Source organism: Pan troglodytes, chromosome 10, assembly GCF_028858775.2.
Source record: "Pan troglodytes isolate AG18354 chromosome 10, NHGRI_mPanTro3-v2.0_pri, whole genome shotgun sequence".
NCBI lineage: Eukaryota > Metazoa > Chordata > Mammalia > Primates > Hominidae > Pan > Pan troglodytes.
In genome coordinates, this window is record NC_072408.2 from 88,130,671 (window position 1) to 88,150,063 (window position 19,393).

A 19,393-nucleotide genomic window follows, 5' to 3' on the forward strand; every position below is an offset into this window, starting at 1 on the left:
TTGAACCCCAGGGAGGCGGAGGTTGCAGTGAGCCGAGATTGTGCCACTGCACTCCAGCCTGGGTGACAGAGTGAAATTCTGTCTAAAAAAAAACAAAAACAACAACAACAAAAAAAGACAATGAACAAAAATACAAAGAAATAGAAATGACTCTAAAACCAGATCCCCGAGTAAGCTAGAAGGAATGCTTCCTCTGTTAGGTGGGTTTCCCTAAATTCAATTGTGGCCTTCAGGTAAACTTGGCTTATATTATGCTTTATTTTTCCTGAATAGTACTTACAAATGGAATTTGAATTCTTTACATGGAAGAACAAACCCTCACTGATTCATTTGAGTCTACATCACTCCTGTTTATTTTCTGCCCATACACTGATACACATTTCAGTTGGGAAATCTTGCTCCTACATTATAGGTAATAATAATCTAAATGAGAACTGTAAACCCTAGTAAGAACAGAATAATTTTTTCAAAAGATATATAAAAACTTGAAATCTCCTATTAGTACCGCAGCTTTTTCTATCCTACTTTTGTAATTTGAGTGAACTAACCATTTGAAAAGGATGTCATAAGAGAATTTTAAAATAAAATAATTTTGGTTGGTTTCTGTTAGGTTTATTCAGTTGCTTTTCAATACAGTGCTTCCTTTGAGTTTTGGGGTTTCCATACTGATATTGTCTATGCTAGTAATACATTAGTAAGAACAGACATATTGTTGCACATATTGAGTTTGATTCTTCATGGGTAGGAGTTATCCATACAATCACATCGACTGATCCTTCCTATCTGAAGTTTATGTTATTACCCTAGCATTTTGAAATATTATATAAAGCAAACAAGATATCCTCTCCAAATATTTCCCTTTGTGAATTACTACAAACATCTTCTTTGCTGTTCATCATTTCTGATAGAACCAAGGAAACATTTTCATAGTTTCATTTATACAGCTTTCCCTTTCCACACCATATTTCTTTATAGACATGTAGTATAGCTACTTTCAACTTAAGTCATGTGTCTCTGCTCTTTTGAGTTAAACCTTTTAAGAGTTATAAATCTTAGCACATGGTTCAGAATTTCAAATTTGGTACTTTGACATCACTATCTCTTTCCCGTAGTTCTTTCCCTGGCATACTATTCTATTTTCTAGTTCTATTTTTACTGGTAGAAGAAAGAACATTGGCAATGCTCCTGTGTTTTAGAATTTTCCAGATCAAGACATTAAAATCATAATCACTCGAGATTTTTCCCTAGGTTCCTCAGATGCATGAATAAGCAGTACTAGGTTGTAGTCCCTGGGTTTGAAAAATGTGAATGGTCTTTCCATCACAACTTGGATACCCCTTCTAGGACCAAAGCAGACCTAAAATTGGTAGCCCTTAACTAAAGTATCAATGGGGCCCATGTATCATTTCCTTTGGTGCAAATATGGTTTTCTGGAACCTGTTTAGACCTATGTTTTATTTTTATTTCTTCAAGTCCTATTTTCAGTAAAGACTTTGTTCTTTTTCCTGGAAGCTTTGATTCACCATTTATGTAGCTTCTACCTAGTTTCATAGGTATAGCATTTTGCTCCTGTCTTCCTCATCCATATTGCAGTCCTTAACAAGCTGCTGATTCTGGCTTTGTTTACACTCTACCTCTGCTATTCTATGAAATAAAGCAATATTACTCAGAGCTCAGAAACTTTCCCAGGTATAAACTGTGACCTGAATTAACTTTTGCTAGTTTCTGACTTTGGTGGGGTTGACGAGAATATAATAGTAATTGAGTTAATTCTTATCTGCTCTGACCTAAAACACACAGTCAGTGAAAATGAGTAATAAAGGCTAAGTTTCTCAAAAGTTCTATACTTTTCTAGACTTTAACTTATATCTTACATACCTTGATTTTGATAGAATATTGTTGGCAAAATTTCTAATGATTTAGGAATTTCTCATCAAAGTTAAATATGAAATAAAAATATAAAATTTTAAGTGATAAGGGCAATTAAATATATTTTAAAAGTAAAGTGTCAATTATGGCAACTAAGATGAATATATACGTTGAAATATAAATAAATATGATTATGATGTTAGCAAAATTAATACTCAAAAATAACCACTCACACTATAGTGACTGACACTGTAATATATTGGATATGACAGATCATTTGGTCAACCACTAGTTGTCAAATAAGATAAAACAAATTTTAAAATAATGTCTGGCATGTATATTTTAAATACAAAATAATCTGTGTCTCTCTTTTTTCCTCATGCAATAATATTATGTATAGCCTAAGGAGTTCCTCTACTGAGAAAGAGGAATACAAAAAGATTTAATTCCTTTGCTAGAGAACATATAATCACACACTGGCCACACATCAGTTTCCTGTAGCTTCCGATGCTTTGTGTGGGTTTCACACTATGGAAGCCAGGAAAGGCATTTTTGGATACTGTAGTCATAAATCTGCAAACATGAATATCGCAATCAGAAATTCTTTTGATGGTAGGGCAGAAAACTAAGTCCTGGAGTTGGGTATTCCTTGCAAATAATTATTACTCTATTTGAGAAACCAAAGGATGTACTAAGAAATTTGGATCATTCCATTCAGCACTTACCACTGTAGGTAGGAGTTTAATTCTTTCCCAATAATATAACTCTAAAAATTAATATATAGAAAGACAACCCCCCATAAGTGAAGGATATATATAATCATTTCAGAAATATCACATATTCTTCTGACAATTATGTAAGTATGTATCATGTATGTATATCTGCTTATTTCTAAATACATATTTAAGTAGTACCATTTCAAATGTACTGATCTATATTTTTATTCTATTAGTCACTGACAATAACTAATTATAACACAATATCTATTGCCCTATTCTTTTCCCCACATCCATCCCTCAACTATACACCATAGAGTTTATTAGGGGGAAGCTATGATAGCTTTAAGCAAAAAAAAATCATGTTCTTTACATTTTATGTAACATATTATAAAGCTTTATTCTAACTTTTTAAAAATTCTTTTTAATTTTTTGTAGGCTTATCAATTCTTTCAACAAAAAAACCTTTAAATCTACATAACTAAGCTTTTATACACATTCATGCTCTAAGTGGCAGTATACTCAATGGTTTTAAGCTGATTTTGAAACATTGGCACCACGATGAATATCACAGTTATGCGATTTATGAAGACATTATTTACCCATTAATAAAATAAGGTTTATACCACTAACATTTACTTTGTAGGTAACTGTGCCTGTCACAAGAGTTAGCATTAAATAAATTCTAGCTATTGTTATAAAGAGAGAAATAAAATGACTGAAAAGTTCACAATACCTTTTCGCTAAGTTTTATTAAGCATTATTCAGCTAAATTGAACATTTAAAGCTAATCAAAATATAAATTTTGTCAGGTAGAAAAGAGAAGAAATGAAAAGAAGAGCAATGAAATGAAATGAAAGATAGATGGATACTGTGACGTGACTAAAATGAGTGGCAGTGGAAAGTCTTAACACATGCATACTTACGGAGCTGCCCAAGTCGAGCTTTTTCTTTTTTACCAAACAAACGTCCTATTGAAGACTTGATTCCTTTCTTCTTGGGGGCTTTGTGAAGAGAGTCTTGGCTGCTGTTGGCACTACCAAGCCCGAGGCTTTCTGGCTCAAGAGAGACAGATAAACTACTGCAAAACACAAAAGAGGAAAATACATGCAACATCCACAAGGTACACAAAAGTCATTTCCTTTAAAAAATGCACCAAAGGAGGAACAAGCAGACCTGTAATTTCATTTTTTCCCCTATTTTCCCATGTTTCCTTTTAAGATATTAAATGCAGGTTTTTTTTTTTCAGCCTTTGGGCCCTGAAACTCCAAATTTCCATAAGATAAATTCATTTTCGCTCCGAATGGCTTTTTTTCTTTACTTTTTTGGTATAATCTCAAACTAATCAGTGAATATAGGCTGAGTTATTAACTGCATGATAAATGGCCTTCTATTATGGAGCACTTGATCCATTGTCTATTTATTTCTCAGAGTCTGTTTTTCTAATCTTAAACATAATGACCTACAGCAAGGAACTGAAATATAACTATTGTGAAATTGAAGCTGCTCTTCTAATCTACAGTTTTACTTGATTTTCCTCTAGCCATCGTTCCCTCTCTCAGTTTTGGAGCCAAATTCAGTTAATTTAAAATCATCTGGGTGCAATTTGGAAGCAACAAACCATGTATCCTCGTGATCAATGTATGTGTTTTCCTAATTAGAGTTCTCAAATATTATTTTAAATACATGTTAAACTGAAATGCTTTTCAAGCTGTTGGTTAAGTTTCAATTTCTGGTCAATATATTTGACACCGTATTAATAGGATGGGATCAATAGACATTGCTATTTGTTTCTATAGTTGTTAATTTTATAACACCACGATAAATTACTTACTTTTACTTACTCATGTGAATTAATTTGAACTCACATTCCCTAACCTTCAAGCAATAGCTTTTTATATGTTGAAATATACTCTTTTTTGGAGAGTGAAAGAAGTAATATTTTGAAGCTGAAGTAACTGATTTTTCCACATTAACAATAAAAAATAGTTGGAAAAAAGAAATGACTGCCAACACAGAAAGCCCTACTTTTAAAAGCATTTATTGTAAAACATAATATCTAGAAGATAGATATTTTTATTGAAGCATTCATCCTTAAGTCATTATATTTGGTTATATTAATTATGTGTCTACAGATGCTGCAATTGATGAGACAATAAGAGAAGATATATTTCAGATATAAACTACATGCTTAGGTATATTCATATCATCAGTGATTACAGAGATCTGTTTGCAGTGCTTTATGCATATGGATAAGACAGTATAAAGAATTGTGATGACAAATGACATATTTCTCCATCTAGACTTATCTTTTTATTTAATATTTTAGCCAAGGACTTTTTTATTTTCTAATAACTTTCTGACTGAGGAGTTATTACTGCTGGCAGCAGCAGTACCCACAGGATGCACATACCTGTCTGCTAAAAGGCACAATCATATACTTTTCAGACTTTAATTACGCTTATACTGCAATCCAAATTTATGATCTTGTCCTACAGTCTCCTTAGTTTTTTGTTAATATTTCTAGTAAGTCCTTCCTCTAGCCTGATCTCATTGTAATAGAAAATATCCACTAAAAAATAGAAGAGTTATTCTTATCTATATTGACCAATAATAAGACCACAAAGATACAGTTAACTTTAAAAATACAAATTTGATATCAAAGTTGAAATTTGGTTATTTCACAAGTGATACTGGGAAAGGGAAGCTGGAGAATTCTGGCTCAAATAATGTAAATTTTTAAGCAGTCTATTCGACAACAACGAAGGAAGAGGAACATTTTTGGAAGGAGGGCATTCAATGTGCAGTGTGCCTGCAGAGTCTTACCTTCGAGCATCATTGTGGTAGGAAGAAGGGAGAGTGTGAGTCATTCTGAGGGCTCTAGGGGTAGGAGGAGGAGAAGTTTCACATTTAATTGTTGCTTTGTCCTCTCGACCATCTTCTTCCACAACTGCAATCTAGAAGCAAAAACAATACATTCAAATAAACCCTTTCTAAATTTCAGTTGAAATTGACACAAATGGAGAATCATGAGAACAAGGCTGTCGAGTAATTTTAATACAAAACAAAACAACAAAACTTGGGGCATTTAAGTCTTACATACATAAATTCCCATTAAAGAGTTGGATTTTCACAAATATTTAAATTGGACACATTAAAATTAAAAAAAAATCATAGACCCACTACACAAAAATGTTTGATTAATAAACACCATAGATCAAGCTTTTCCAACCCACAGCCTGCTGGAAACATATAGCCCAAGACGGCTTTGAATGCAGCCCAACACGAATTCGTAAACTGTCTTAAAACGATTTATGCACGGACCTTTTTTTTAAAGTTCATTAGCTATCATTAGTGTTAGAGTAGTTTATGTGTGGCCCAAGACAATTCTTCTTCTAATGTAGCCCAGGGAAGCCAAAAGATTAGACACTGCTGCCATAAATCAACTAGTTGCTGACTATTGATCTATAGTGTTTATTGACATTGATCTATGATATTTTATAACATCAGAATATAAACTCTTTACAAAAAGGTATTAAACACACATTTGAACAATTCACTAACATATAGCATTATACATACTCAGGCTATCATAATAAAGACATCTTTTAAGTAGGGATTTTTGAAATGAGAAGTTGATAAAATATAACTTTATCAGATAAAGTGTTTTAAATCAGTCAGCCTAATGAAATTTATTACAGGGTATTTAAAATATGAGTTGTGGTTTGTAAGAAAAAAATCTCTTTTTAAAGAGAATAATAGAAGGTAAGATGGTAATGTTTTCAAATTGTTCCATTTTACTACCATGATGGGAAAACTGGCAAAGACATACAGAAAACCAAAAGAAGATGAGATGGGAGGGATTTCCTTAAAGAACAATTTAGTACAGAATCCAGAATGACTCAGGATACTATCCATTTTGTCAGAGATGAAGATATAGAGCTAACTTAAAATTTTTTCCAATGTCAAGTTAATTGTAGAGACATAGTTTTTACAACAATGCTGCATATTTTTCATGGCATCGTTGTGTATCACAATATGGAGAGATCAGGATTGTAGAAAACACAGCTAAAGACTTATGGCTTTAGAGTTCTGATGAAAAAAGTTCTTAGTATGGCTAAACAAAAATTTTTAAAGTTCTAGGGAAATATTTTGTTTGTTTTTATGTAAAGCTATTATGCATAAATGTGTTTACCTATAATAAAGACCTTGTAACTTTGAGGAACTTCATGAAATTGTCAGGACTTTTGTCACCCAATCTTAGGTTCCTTTTAACAGCTTAGGTAGGTAGGCATTTTTATATAATTCCTTTGCTCTATTCAACTAGCATATTGCCATCAGGAGAATCTTTTTCAATAACTGCTTTCGGATTGATTCTGATGCTGTGGAAAACCTTTTTAAACCCACAACCCAGCTAAACTCTTAAGTGTGTTTCTGAACTATTCCTAATACATGTTAGTGTTTTCACAGTTCTGTGATCCCACCATGACTCTTCTCTGATGGTTTCTGCTAAGCATGGCCATTTTTGCTGTCAGAATTTTGCTTCTGAAACATCTTATAAAATACCCTCTTTGTCCTCCCTGCCAGCCAAACTATACTTATTCCCAATAACAGCTTCTAAAAACAGCATGGCACATGTATACATATGTAACTAACCGGCACATGGTGCACAGGTACCCTAAAACTTAAAGTATAATAATAATAATAATAATAAATCATGTACAAAACTTTCCTCTGAATATCACTTAGAGTTTTGGAATCAGAGAGGGATTTGAATTCTGATTTTTCTTAAATGTTGAATAAATAGGCTGATTACTTACCTGCTCTAATATTACATTTCCTCATCAATAAAATGGAAGTGATATAATACTTTTCTTAATGTAGTCTTTTGAAGTGTAAATACCATCATTTATTTAACTCGTTCCCCTGATACACAAGATTTTTTTAGTTTGTGGTCCCTCTTTCCATGACTTTTCTCACAAATTATGTTGTTACTTCCTGAATTATTTGAGACTACATTTTCGTATAGAACCTTCCATCCTACCTTTCTATTTCTTACACCCATTAAACTTATATAGTCCTTTTAAGGTGATGGAGGTCAAAGAAAATAAGGACATTATACTTGGTAAATTTGGTAAATAAGAATGAACTGGTAGTGTTAAGGAGAAGAGGCTATAGGTAGATAGATAATAGCCCAGGAAAATAAAATGGTAATTCCATCTATTCAAGCCATGTAAGAATAATATAGATTCCTTTATTTTTTTTAAAAAAAGGACATAAAAGTTATCTGGTTCCAGGAGTGTTCCAATGTTTGGGTGTAAGCTGACTACCACATCTCGAAGATGCTGAGGAATAGATTTTCGCACTGAATAGAAGTTTGAATCTTTGAAATCTTTTTCATCTGATGTCCCATGAGTGCAAGCTCTACTCAATTATCTAATAAGATGTCATTTTGTGAATCAGAACTTCAGTTCATTTTGTTTCCCATATTCCATATTTATTCTCTTGATTTCATTCCAAACAGAAAAGCGGTGTTTCGAACATATTTTTTTATTTTGCATAGTCTTGATGCTCTGGCATCTGGAGAGGATGCTCCTCTAACCCTAGGGATAGTTAAATCCTGGAAATAGCACATCACTCACCTATAAGTACACCTTTCATATGCAAACCAAACAACTCACAGCCCATACTCTAAATCATCTTCTCCATCTGGCTCTTACTCTCCAAGAGGCAATATTCCTCTGCCCTAATCACCTGTGGGCCAGGCTGAGACAACTAGAGAGAGTCCCTACATCCTGAGGCCAGACAAAATTAATCAGGCTATCCATCCTAACCTGCTTATCCTGCCTTGTCTTGCCTTTCCCTAAGAGACCTCAGAAAACCTTCTGCCCTGCTCCTTCTGCCTCCTGACTGATGCTGGTGCTGTCCTGAGGCACAGAGTACTCTCTCCTCTTGGGAACTGTGAGTAACAAGCCATCTTTTTTTGACAGCTTTCTCCCAATCTGTTGTCCTCACCCTATCAAAATAATAATAAAATATTTGAAAACAATGAGCATTATTTATTATATATTAAATATTAAAACATTTGTACTATATTATATTAATAAATATAAATACTTATATTAAAATTTCAAATTACACCATCCTTGGTTTAAATATTCAATGGAAAACAGGATATTATGGTTCTTATAATCTAATTATTGCTCCAGAAATCATAAACAATTTTATCTTTGAAGTATTTTCTATTATAATCAAATTTAAACAATTCAATACACTTTAAATACTCTCAACTTTTTAATGTTTTATCAACATTCGACTAGAGGGAATATTATTTTAAAGCTTTCATAGAATAAAACAGTATTCAATTCGTAATGATGTAAAAGTTATTTACAGTACCTTTCTCCGATGTTTCCTCAGATCACTTGGCTGTGATTGGCAGTAATAAAAACATAAAACACAATTAATTAAGAATTAACAATCATTTGACCAAGTTACAATTTTAAATAGTGTCTACAACTTGACTATCATTTTTTTCTTCATTTTGTTATTTTCTAAATAAACATTTTAATTACTATAAAAGCACTCCGCCTGGTAGTTAAATTTAGAGAGGGAACTTCTCAGGTAACATAAGTCAGATGATTGTTTCCATAATGGGGCCATGTGTACAGGCACTGGATACGAGGCATGGACCCTGGGAAAGAGAAACTGTGGAATGAGTGAGTGAGTCTAGCTAAAAGAGTGAGCTAGCTAGAAATAAACGAGACTGCATCTTTTCAAGAAAATATTATTGGGAGTGAAGATCCAATGCATATACAAGGAGTTTATAAATTCTTGTTTTTGCCCCATCTATGCAGAGCTTTGGGCCTCCTTTGGGCAGATGTGCTGTTCCTGTGGGATCTCAAAATTTTGGGCATCCTAAAATCTTTCTCTTTCCCACAAATGCCAAAAGCATTTTCTTCAGGTTAAAAAAAATTACCCATATTTTATTTAAAAAAAATACAATTGGTGACAGAATTATATTAGGTGTTAAGGACTTCCTGGATTTCATTTCTTGCTTCTCTGACTTAGATATAAAACACTTTAAATATTTCTTTACTCTTCTAAAAATGCCTTATTTTTCAGTACTCTAATTATAATGTAATAATATTCATATTCCACTGATTTATTTACTACTAATTGTTCAAGAAAATTCATGAAAGCACTGGCATCTTTCTCTCTCTCTCTGTCTCTCACACACACACACAATCACATCTAAAGGATTATAAATATTTTATTGCTATGAAAGTAATAGCACTATCAAGAGTTATGATGCTTATGTTTATAAAAAGACTTAAAAGTGTAAAACTGTGTTGTAAAAATGTCAGAAATAAAAGCAATACAAAAATAATCAAAGTATTCCTGCCTTGAATGCTGACTAAATTTTATTCTGTGGTCCAGGATTCTTACTATAGGTTTGGTACTAAGTTGCTCATTAATACTATGTAGCATATCTTATATAGGCAGAAACTAAGCAAGAGACAATAACACTTTTAACTAACAAAATCAGATGAATGGTTCCTAAATTTCTAAAATAAGCAGATCACAATGTAGTTCCATATGTTTGGTTAGTATATCTCAGCACATTGGCTAAAAGTTTGTACTGTATCCAAGTGGAATCAGTTCTGATTAGCTGGGCATTTTTTCTGGTTGGCCATTGTCTATTCTATTTAAAAAACATTTTTAGTAGGAAGTTTTGGAAATGAGCAGAAAATAGTGGACTCAGCAGCTTAAAGAGGTAACTGTCTTCTTTTTAAAAAAATTCACAATTTTTCTTTTACATAAGTTTTATGGCTTGGAAGCCTCAAAATTGTTAAGTATGCCAATGCATATTCACTACAAAATCATAATTTTACCTCCATAAACAGTTCAGAATGTTTTAATCTTCATCATTGGTGTCATTTCAACATACTATATTTCTAGGTAATGACTGAAACAGAAAGACATGGTAGTACATGCTTTTAAATTAGGCAAATTTGTGGAAAAATCCAGCTCCATTTATTAGCTGTGTTGAATATGGGCACTCCATTTATACTCTCAAAACCTCCACTCTCTGTTGAGATAATGCCCTACTACCTCCAGTTTTGCCACGAGAATTAAATGACTAACATCATGGTATTCAGCAGTCATCACAATCATATTTTCCAGAGGTTTTATTATATATAAATATATATAATGAAATATATTTTATAATGAAATACATATATTATATATTAATAAATATATTTTTATAATAAAATTTTTTAGAATGGGGAAATTTGACTTTTTCTCAGTTGCATTCAGGAAACTTCCTAATTTAGGCTTCCATCTTCTAATCCCAAATATAAAGATAAATGAAATAAGGAATTAATGTATACATGTGAAAATGTGAATATAAAATCTAAAACAAAATTAGGAATTAGTAGCTGTTGCTTTTTATGGCTCTTAACACAAATAATGCAAGAAATTTATGTTATATATTGAAAAGTTATAAAACTCTATCTTGGTGTATTGAAGCAATTATAATACTAAGTTTTGTTACTTATTATGTTAAAAACACACACACACAGAGTCCAAAGTGATTTCCTCCGTATGCCATCAATAAAAATATACTTAATGGTTTAAGTCATTCAATTTTTTAAAAAAAATTATTTTATTTTATTTTTTTCAAGAAGGAATCTCACTCTGTTGCCCAGGCTGGAGTGCAGTGTTGCCATGATAGCTCACTGCAGTCTCAAATTCCTAGGCTCAAGGAATCCTGCTGCCTCAGTATCCTAAGTAGCAGTGACTACAGGTACAGACCACCAACACACCCAGCTAATTTTTTTTCTTTTTTTCTTTTTCTTTTCTTTTTTTTTGAGATGCGGTCTTGCTATGTTTCTTAGGCTAGTCTTGAAATCCTTGCCTCTAGGTAATCCTCCTGCCTCAGCCTCCAAAAGCGCTAGGATTATAGCTGTGAGCCACTATGCCCAGCAATTCATTGACATTTATAATGTGCTATTTAGATTTCTGCTCTACCATTGACTTACTATTTGACCCTTAGAAAGTTACAGCACCTGTGTGGGTTACCATTTCTTCATCTCATAATGGGATTCATAAATGTACTGATCACATAGGGATGTTGTGAATAAGAAAAGATATAAACAATAAAATACACAGAAAGTACTTAGACTAGAACAAACACCCAGTTAAGTTTTAGCTAAAGCATCATTAATCTTAACAGGAGGCAAAGGTTCTCTGGACACATCACCATACCAGTGTCATGACTCCCATCCGATCCATTTCCCTGGCAGGGCTTCGAGGGGTGAGCTTTGGAGTTGAGTGTCCACTGGGGGGAGATGAACTGGCCAGCGATGAAGCTGTAACAGAGGCAGTAATGGAGGTACCTGGGTGGACCCTTGCCAAATTCAGGCCTTCGAGGCTCACACTAGCCACTCTATTTTCAATTTCTTCAGCACGCAACTCTGTAGATTCTTTTTCTTCCTGAATTAGCCTGAAAGATACAGTTTAATTATGATCCATATATAATTTAATATGGATCCATTATATGCTGCTGTAAGGATCATTGGAATTCACATAATAAATCAGTAGAAACTATTCTTGAACATTTTACATCAAATCTAATTTTTTCATCTTTTTTTTTTTCTCTAAATAGTGTAACTTTCAGTAAATTCCAGGGACTTCCTGGCTGCAGTTTAGAAAATTGTTTTCAAATGATACATTTTTTCCTGACAACTTCCAGTTTTACCTTCTTTGTATACTACCACCTGCTAAAACTATTTAAAAATCTTGAACCTAATTAATTTCTACCATTAATCCTAACCTTACATTTGACCTCAGGAACCACTAAAAGAGACTTTAGAAACTCAGCCTTGAGATGGCAAAGGACTAGCAATAGCTTAGAAAAAGTGAAAGATTATAATTACATGTAAATATCCCTCTTAAGATTCAAAGTCATTGAATCTTACCTCCTACCTAATGAAAAAGTTTAAATGATAGTATCCTCAGTAAATGGTCATTCACAATTAGCCAAATAAAACCCTGAGTCTTTTCTTAATATTAATACTTAGCTAAGCCTCCTTTAAGTAAGTACCAGAAAAGGTAATAATGTGAAAATATAGTTATATAGATAGATGATGAATACATAAATAATGAAAAAGTAACTTGGAAATAAAACTAGGCCGGGAGTGGTGGCTCACGCCTGTAATCCCAGCACTTTGGGAGGCCGAGATGGGTGGATCATGAGGTCAGGAGTTCGAGACCAGCCTGGCCAATATGGTGAAACCCCGTCTCTACTAAAAATACAAAAATCAGCCAGGCATGGTGGTGCATGCCTGTAATCCCAGCTACTCTGGAGGCTGAGGCAGGAGAATCGCTTGGACCCGGGAGGCAGAGTTTGCAGTGAGCCGAGATAGCACCACTGCACTCCAGCCTGGGTGGCAGAGTGAGAAAAAAAAATTATATAAATTATTTATTACAAAGGCACAAATAGGAAAGAGCTTTAGCTAGGTTGTGTAAAAATCCTATTTGAATCCTGAATTAAATCTATACACATTTTGTATGTTGTTATAATGAAACTGTGTACCAGTATAGTTTGATAAGGGGGTCGTAAAATTCTCCTGAGCTATTTTGTTCTTGATTACAAATGGTTTATTGGGATCCCCTCTTATATAGAACCTGTACCTTCAAGTTTATGATCACTTCAAAGTTTTCTTTTTACATATTTAGAATGGAGAATGTAATTTATTTGCTAAATTTATTCGCTAAATTTATTCAATAGGAAATACTTCTCTGGTGTACGTTTACTATGGGAAGTTGAGCTACATTTACTCACCTGTTTTTATATGTTCACCAGCTCTTTGATTATTAACTCACTGCTTGTGTCTTCACTAACTATTCTGTAAATCTTTCAGTTTTTAAGTAGTATGTGTTTGCTGGCCAGGCAGAAAGTACTTTGGTAGTCTACTTACATGTCATTGGAATAAGTGATCTTTGTGATTTTAATAGGCTGTTTAAAAATCTTACAAAGTATGGACTTAAAATCTAATCATATATGTTTCACAAAGATTCATTTTGGTTAAAACATTATGAGGCACATTTACACTTAATTATGATCTTTCACTTAGAAAAAGAACATGAATTCTGTTACTCTCAAAGTTTATTTTCATGAATGCATTTTTTAACTTCACCCCAAGGTCAGAACTCCAAAGAAAGGTTTAATCAAGTAACATAGTACATAGTAACGTAGCTTAAAACACATTTGAAAGAAAAAACTATCTTCACCCTCAAAAAATAAAAATGTAAAAAAAAGAAGAAGACATTTTGTACTTTTAAAATACTTAGTAGAAAAATGACTCCTAGAAATTTTTTCTGGTGAGATGTAACATGGTTATGCTGTACGCAGAAATTTTGGTTATTAACTTTAGGTATTCTATAAATTGTACAAGACAGCCAAACCCAGAGGAACAAGTTGGGTAAGAGAGTACATTGAAGTTTAATTTAACAGACAATAGTAGCTAACTATAAAAGCACAGATGAATGAACATTGCTGTGGCAAATGAGTTTGAAGTAATTTGAATCAGTGAGCTGTGAAGACAGAAAACATGCATTTTTTAATGGCTAGATTAGTTTATGAAAGAAGAAAAATCTTAATCACAGAAAAATTCTGGTTGTTATTAGCAGTTCACCTGGTTTGAATCAAGATGACTATTTCTTTTAAATGTGATATAATATCATTTCATGTATTTTTAAAATCTTACAAATAAACAACTATATTAACCTACTGGCCAAGATTGTTACTAGAAATTACTACCCTAATGTTACAAAGCTAAGAGTCACTGAAGAGAAATAGCTTGTTATGGAGGGTGTGTTGATCTCTTTGGTGAAAATAAATATCACAAGAATATAGACTTGATTTCAAACTTAATTTGGTAAATTCGACCATTAGCTGAACAGCCTCAGAAAGTGTTATTCCGTTAATACTTGTTTTACATTATTTTTCTATTTAGAGTAATCAAATATTCATGAAGCACTTTCTAAATATCAAGCGAAGTGCTAAGACCTACAAATAAAGGTGAGCAAAGCCAGATACATTTCTTGCTCCTGTATAAAAGTTACAATCTAGTGAAGGTAAAGAACTGAAGGACAGTACTACGTTCCTTGAAGAAGTGATGGAGGAGCTGTCCATGGTGAGTAAGGGTAACATGAGTGAAATGTTAGGGTAGAAGGGTGTGGAATGACAGGAATGTTCCAGAAGAAAGGGATGACACAACAAAAGAAAGAGCATGGAACATCAAGGAACTAGAAAGTAGGCAAGGTAAATGGTTAGAGAATGGTGAGACAGGTGAGGTATTGTAGACCATATTAAAAAGTGTGGTTGGTATCCTAAGAACAATTGAATGGTTAGAAAAAGGGGGATTACATAAACACATTTGTGTGTTTAAAAGTCTTCTCTGGCTGTAGTTAGGTTGGTATATGGAGAACTAGCATACTACAAAGAAACCAGACAGTAATGGTTATTGTCATACAGGTAAAAAACTATTCTAAAGTGCAGTAGGGTGATGATAGGTAATTTGAATAATAGTAGAAGGAAGCCAACTGATTTAGCTAGAGCCAGAAAGAAAAAAGAAAGGCATTGTTCAAAAGACTTAAAACCTGTTCACCCGTTGAAAAAACAAGTTAAGAATGGTTTGTTGATATTCAGAAGAACACAAATCTACCTGACACAATTGGGTTCATCACTGGGGTTAGTCAAGGAAATGACAGAAAAAGCTGATGTCATTGGAATTCAAGAAACCATATATTAAATTAAAATAAAAGTATCAGAGTGCCAACATTTCTCAATATTTGAAATGTTAATTTGTCCAATTTCAATTGTAATGAAAACCATCTATTATTAGGGTACTATATAGCAACAGTACATTTTTTTCATAACTAGTATGAAATAGTTCATATCACCATATGTTTTATTGCCTTTGAAATGAAAATATAATAAAGATATTTGTTAGGCTATAATATTAAATTATGTCTCACAGATATAGTAAGGCTTTTATATGTAAAGAATGCAGATGAATTTGGTCCCCATTTACTTAGAAAATGTTCACACATATGTCCCCAAAATGCTAGGGGATTTTTAATGATCAGCCTGATTTGTTATAAACTTCAGCATTAATATGTGAAAAATGTATTTTCACTGATGTAAGAATATTAATCATAAAAAACTCTATAAGAATTGTGTCTCAGTTTAAGATATGGTAGCAGCCCAACTTCAAACGCAAGTTTTAGGCACCAGTGAATACAATTAAACAGTCACAAGCACTAAGATTAACAATCTGAGGCTGGGTGTGGTAGCTCACACTTATAATTTCAGTATTTTGGGAGGCCAAGGCAGGAGGATCATTAGAGCCCAGGAGTTCAAGACCACCCTTGGCGAGGGAGACTATGTCTCTACAAAAAATTAAAAAAAAAAAAAAAGACAGGCATGGTGGCACATGCCTATAGTCCCAGCTACTTGGAAGGCTGAGGTGGGAGAATTGCCTGAGACTGGGAGGTTGTGGGCTGCAGTGAGCCAGATCTGAGTTATGGCACACTAGCCTGGGTAGCAGTGTGAGACCCTATTTAAATAAAAAAAAATCTGAATTTTCATGCAATATATTAATACAGAAATGTAATTTTTATTACTAAGAATAGTAGTAATATGTTTGGTTTATCCCATTTAAAGGCATTAACTTTTATTTTTTCTCAAGTGTTCCAGGCAGAGAAGAGGACTCTATCCTGCTTTCTGCATTTGCTTTGCTATGAACTGAATTTTATCTCCCACCTTCAATTCATAGGTCAAAGCTGTAAAGGCCAAAGTGACTGTATTTGAAAATAGGATCTGGAGGAGGTAATTGAGGTTACATGAGGTCTTCCATAAATCTTTCTTTAGTAAAGGCTCTCAGATCCCTTAAAAGTATTTAAAAATTGGAGTGAAATTAATTTGCTGTTCTGAAAAGTTCAAGATCAAGGTTCCAGCAGGGTTCCGTTTTTGGTAAAGGCTCTCTGTTCCTGGCTCCAGGAAAAGGGAAAGGTGGGTGGGCAGTGCAGGGCAGAAAGAGAGAGAGAGAGAGGCTTAATTCCATAGAATTAATATATTAATGTTCTATCTCTCTCTCTCCCCCCACTCTCTTTCTGCCTCCCACTGCCTGCCTCACTTTCCCTTTCCCTGGAGCCAGGAAGAGAGCCTTTACCAAAAACTGAACCCTGCTGATACCTTCATCTTGGACTTTCCAGCCTCTAAAACTGTTAATGTTAATAAACTTCCAAGAAACACGCTGTCCCTGATATAAATGGCATAAAATTGACAAAAAGAATGGTAAATTAATTTCACTCCAATGTTTAAATATTTTAAGGAATCTGAATGCACATTAATTTGCATACTATTTGGTACCTTTACTGCAGTATGTAATGTATCTGAAGAATGTACGTGATTACCACACACACTTTCCCTTTAAGTAGTAAATTTTAATTTAAAAAGTGCTTTAAAATTCACTGGAGAAAGTTTCGCCTTTAACTTATTCTTCTGTATTGTCACTGATGTCATTAATCTTATATGTTTCATGTATGTTCCTTACAAAGGCTGTCCTAATATTATAAAGGAGATATACAATATCCTGGGAATCTTCTGAAAATACACATTCTGATTCGGTGTGTACGGGGTGAGGTCTGAGATTCTGCAGATCTATTAAGCTCCCAGTTAATGCTAATGCTTCTGATCTAGTAATTACATTTTTAGTACAGTATCAAGGTCTTCTAATTTCTTGAAATCATCAGTACTAATTGAAGTTACCTGATTTCTTTGTTGATGGCATCCAATTGTTCCTGAAGCATCATGGCTAGCGTCTGGGCATCGGAATGACCACTTGGAGAGAGAAGATCCATTGAGCTAAAAATTGTTTCTCTGTCATCATCATCAATATCAGACATTTCAGTGTCACTTTCAAAAGGGTGGCTGCTTAGTACTCCAATCTGCTGAGTTCTATTCCACTCGTGATCCCCAAGAGATTTCACCTGAATGGTGAATGAAAAAATGCAGAATATTTATCATATTGCTCATTTTCAAAGCATTAATCTCAAAGACAGCAACAACAACAACAGGCATGCTTTTACAACTGACCTTGCAAAAACTGAACCAATTATTAACATTTTAATTTATTTGCTTCCATAAAATAGTTCCTTGACATCTTAAGTAATGTGAGGGATTGTCAGTATAAATATCAAGATTTTAGTAGAAATAAAGATGATAAACTTCTATATGATTTATAGTTCAATCATATTCCAAGGTAACAATTACTTTAAAGCATGTATTTGTAATACTTTTCCTTATTTCCAAATATAACAATCTATTTATTTGTACTCAAGCACTCATGACTTAAACTAATTAGTCTTCCTATATTTTCTTATTATAAGCTCAGACCACTAATATTATCACATAAGAAATTACACAGGAATTCTCTTCACAACATTTATTTACATCGATTCTAACAAAATGTTATTTAAAATATTGCAAAATGATGTACAGGTATACTCCACAGAGATTTCAGGGTTAGTTCCAGCCCACCCTGATAAAGTGAATGTCACATTAGAGTCACACAAATTTATTGGTTTCCCAATGAATATGAAAGTTATGCCCATTCTCTACTGAAGTCTATTAAGTGTATAATTGCACTGTGTCTAAAAAATGAACATACCTTCATTAAAAATACTTTATAGCTAAAAAATACTAATGATCATCTGAGCCTTCAGTGAGTTTTAATCTTTTTGCTGGTGGAAGGTCTTGCCTTGATGCTGATGGCTGCTGACTGATAAGGGTAATGGTTACTGAAGGTTGGGTGGCTGTGACAATTTTTAAACATAAGACAACAATGAAGTTTGCCACATTGATTGACTCTTTCTTTCATGAAAGATTTCTCTGTAGCATGGAATGAAGTTTGATAGCATTTAACCCACAGTAGAACTTCTTTCAAAATCGGAATCAATCCTCTCACACCCTGAAACTGTCTTATCAACTGTGTAATCTAATATTTTATATCCTTTGTTGTCATTTTAACAATGTTCACCAAGAGTAGTTTCCATCTTCACTGGGAGTAGATTCCATCTCAAGAAACCACTTTCTGTTCATTCATAAAAAGTAAATCCTCATCTGTTCAAGTTTTATCATGAGATTGCAGCAACTTAGTTTCGTTTTCAGGCTCTACTTCTAATTCTAGTTCTCTTGTTATTTTCACCACATTTGCAGTTACTTCCTCCACAGAAGTATTGAGCCCTTCAAAGTCACCCATGAGGGTTAAAATCAATGTCTTCTTAACTCTTATTAAGTTTGATTTTTTTTTTTTTTTGAGAGGGAGTCTTGCTCTGTTGCCCAGGCTGGAGGGCAGCGGCTTGATCTCGGCTCACTGCAACCTCTGCCACCCGAGCTCAAGCTATTCTCATGCCTCAGCCTCCAGAGTAGCTAGGAATGCAGAGGTGCACCACCACACCCAGCTAATTTTTGTACTTTTAGTAGAGATGAGATTTCACCATGTTGGCCAGGCTGGTCTCGAGCTCCTGACTTCAGGTGATCACCTGCCTCAGCCTCTCAAAGTGCTGGGATTACAGGTGTGAGCCATTGAACCTGATCAAGGTTGATGTTTTGACCTTCTCCCATGAGTCATAAATGTTCTTAATGGCGTCTAGAATGATGAATCATTTCCAGAATGTTTTCAATTGGCGTTGCCCCAATCCATCAGAGGAGTCACTACCTATGGCAGTTATAG

The 19,393-nt window shown here is 33.7% G+C and overlaps 1 protein-coding gene across 50 annotated transcripts in view; it reads right to left on the minus strand.

Moving 5' to 3' along the window:
• The window catches only part of PPFIA2 (PTPRF interacting protein alpha 2), a 505,598-nt gene that overhangs the window by 77,120 nt on the left and 409,085 nt on the right, over window positions 1-19,393 (minus strand). For all 50 annotated transcript variants that reach the window (XR_010148373.1, XM_063786935.1, XM_054664543.2 and 47 more), the window contains 5 exons: window positions 17,428-17,648; window positions 11,856-12,093; window positions 8,982-9,011; window positions 5,412-5,542; window positions 3,512-3,666 (listed from right to left, as the gene is read on the minus strand). Coding sequence is in view for 49 of the 50 variants with exons in the window: in XM_063786935.1 (XP_063643005.1) it covers window positions 3,512-3,666; window positions 5,412-5,542; window positions 8,982-9,011; window positions 11,856-12,093; window positions 17,428-17,648 (775 nt within the window). In the remaining variant the exon portion in view is untranslated. The remainder of the gene's footprint in view (window positions 1-3,511; window positions 3,667-5,411; window positions 5,543-8,981; window positions 9,012-11,855; window positions 12,094-17,427; window positions 17,649-19,393) is intronic.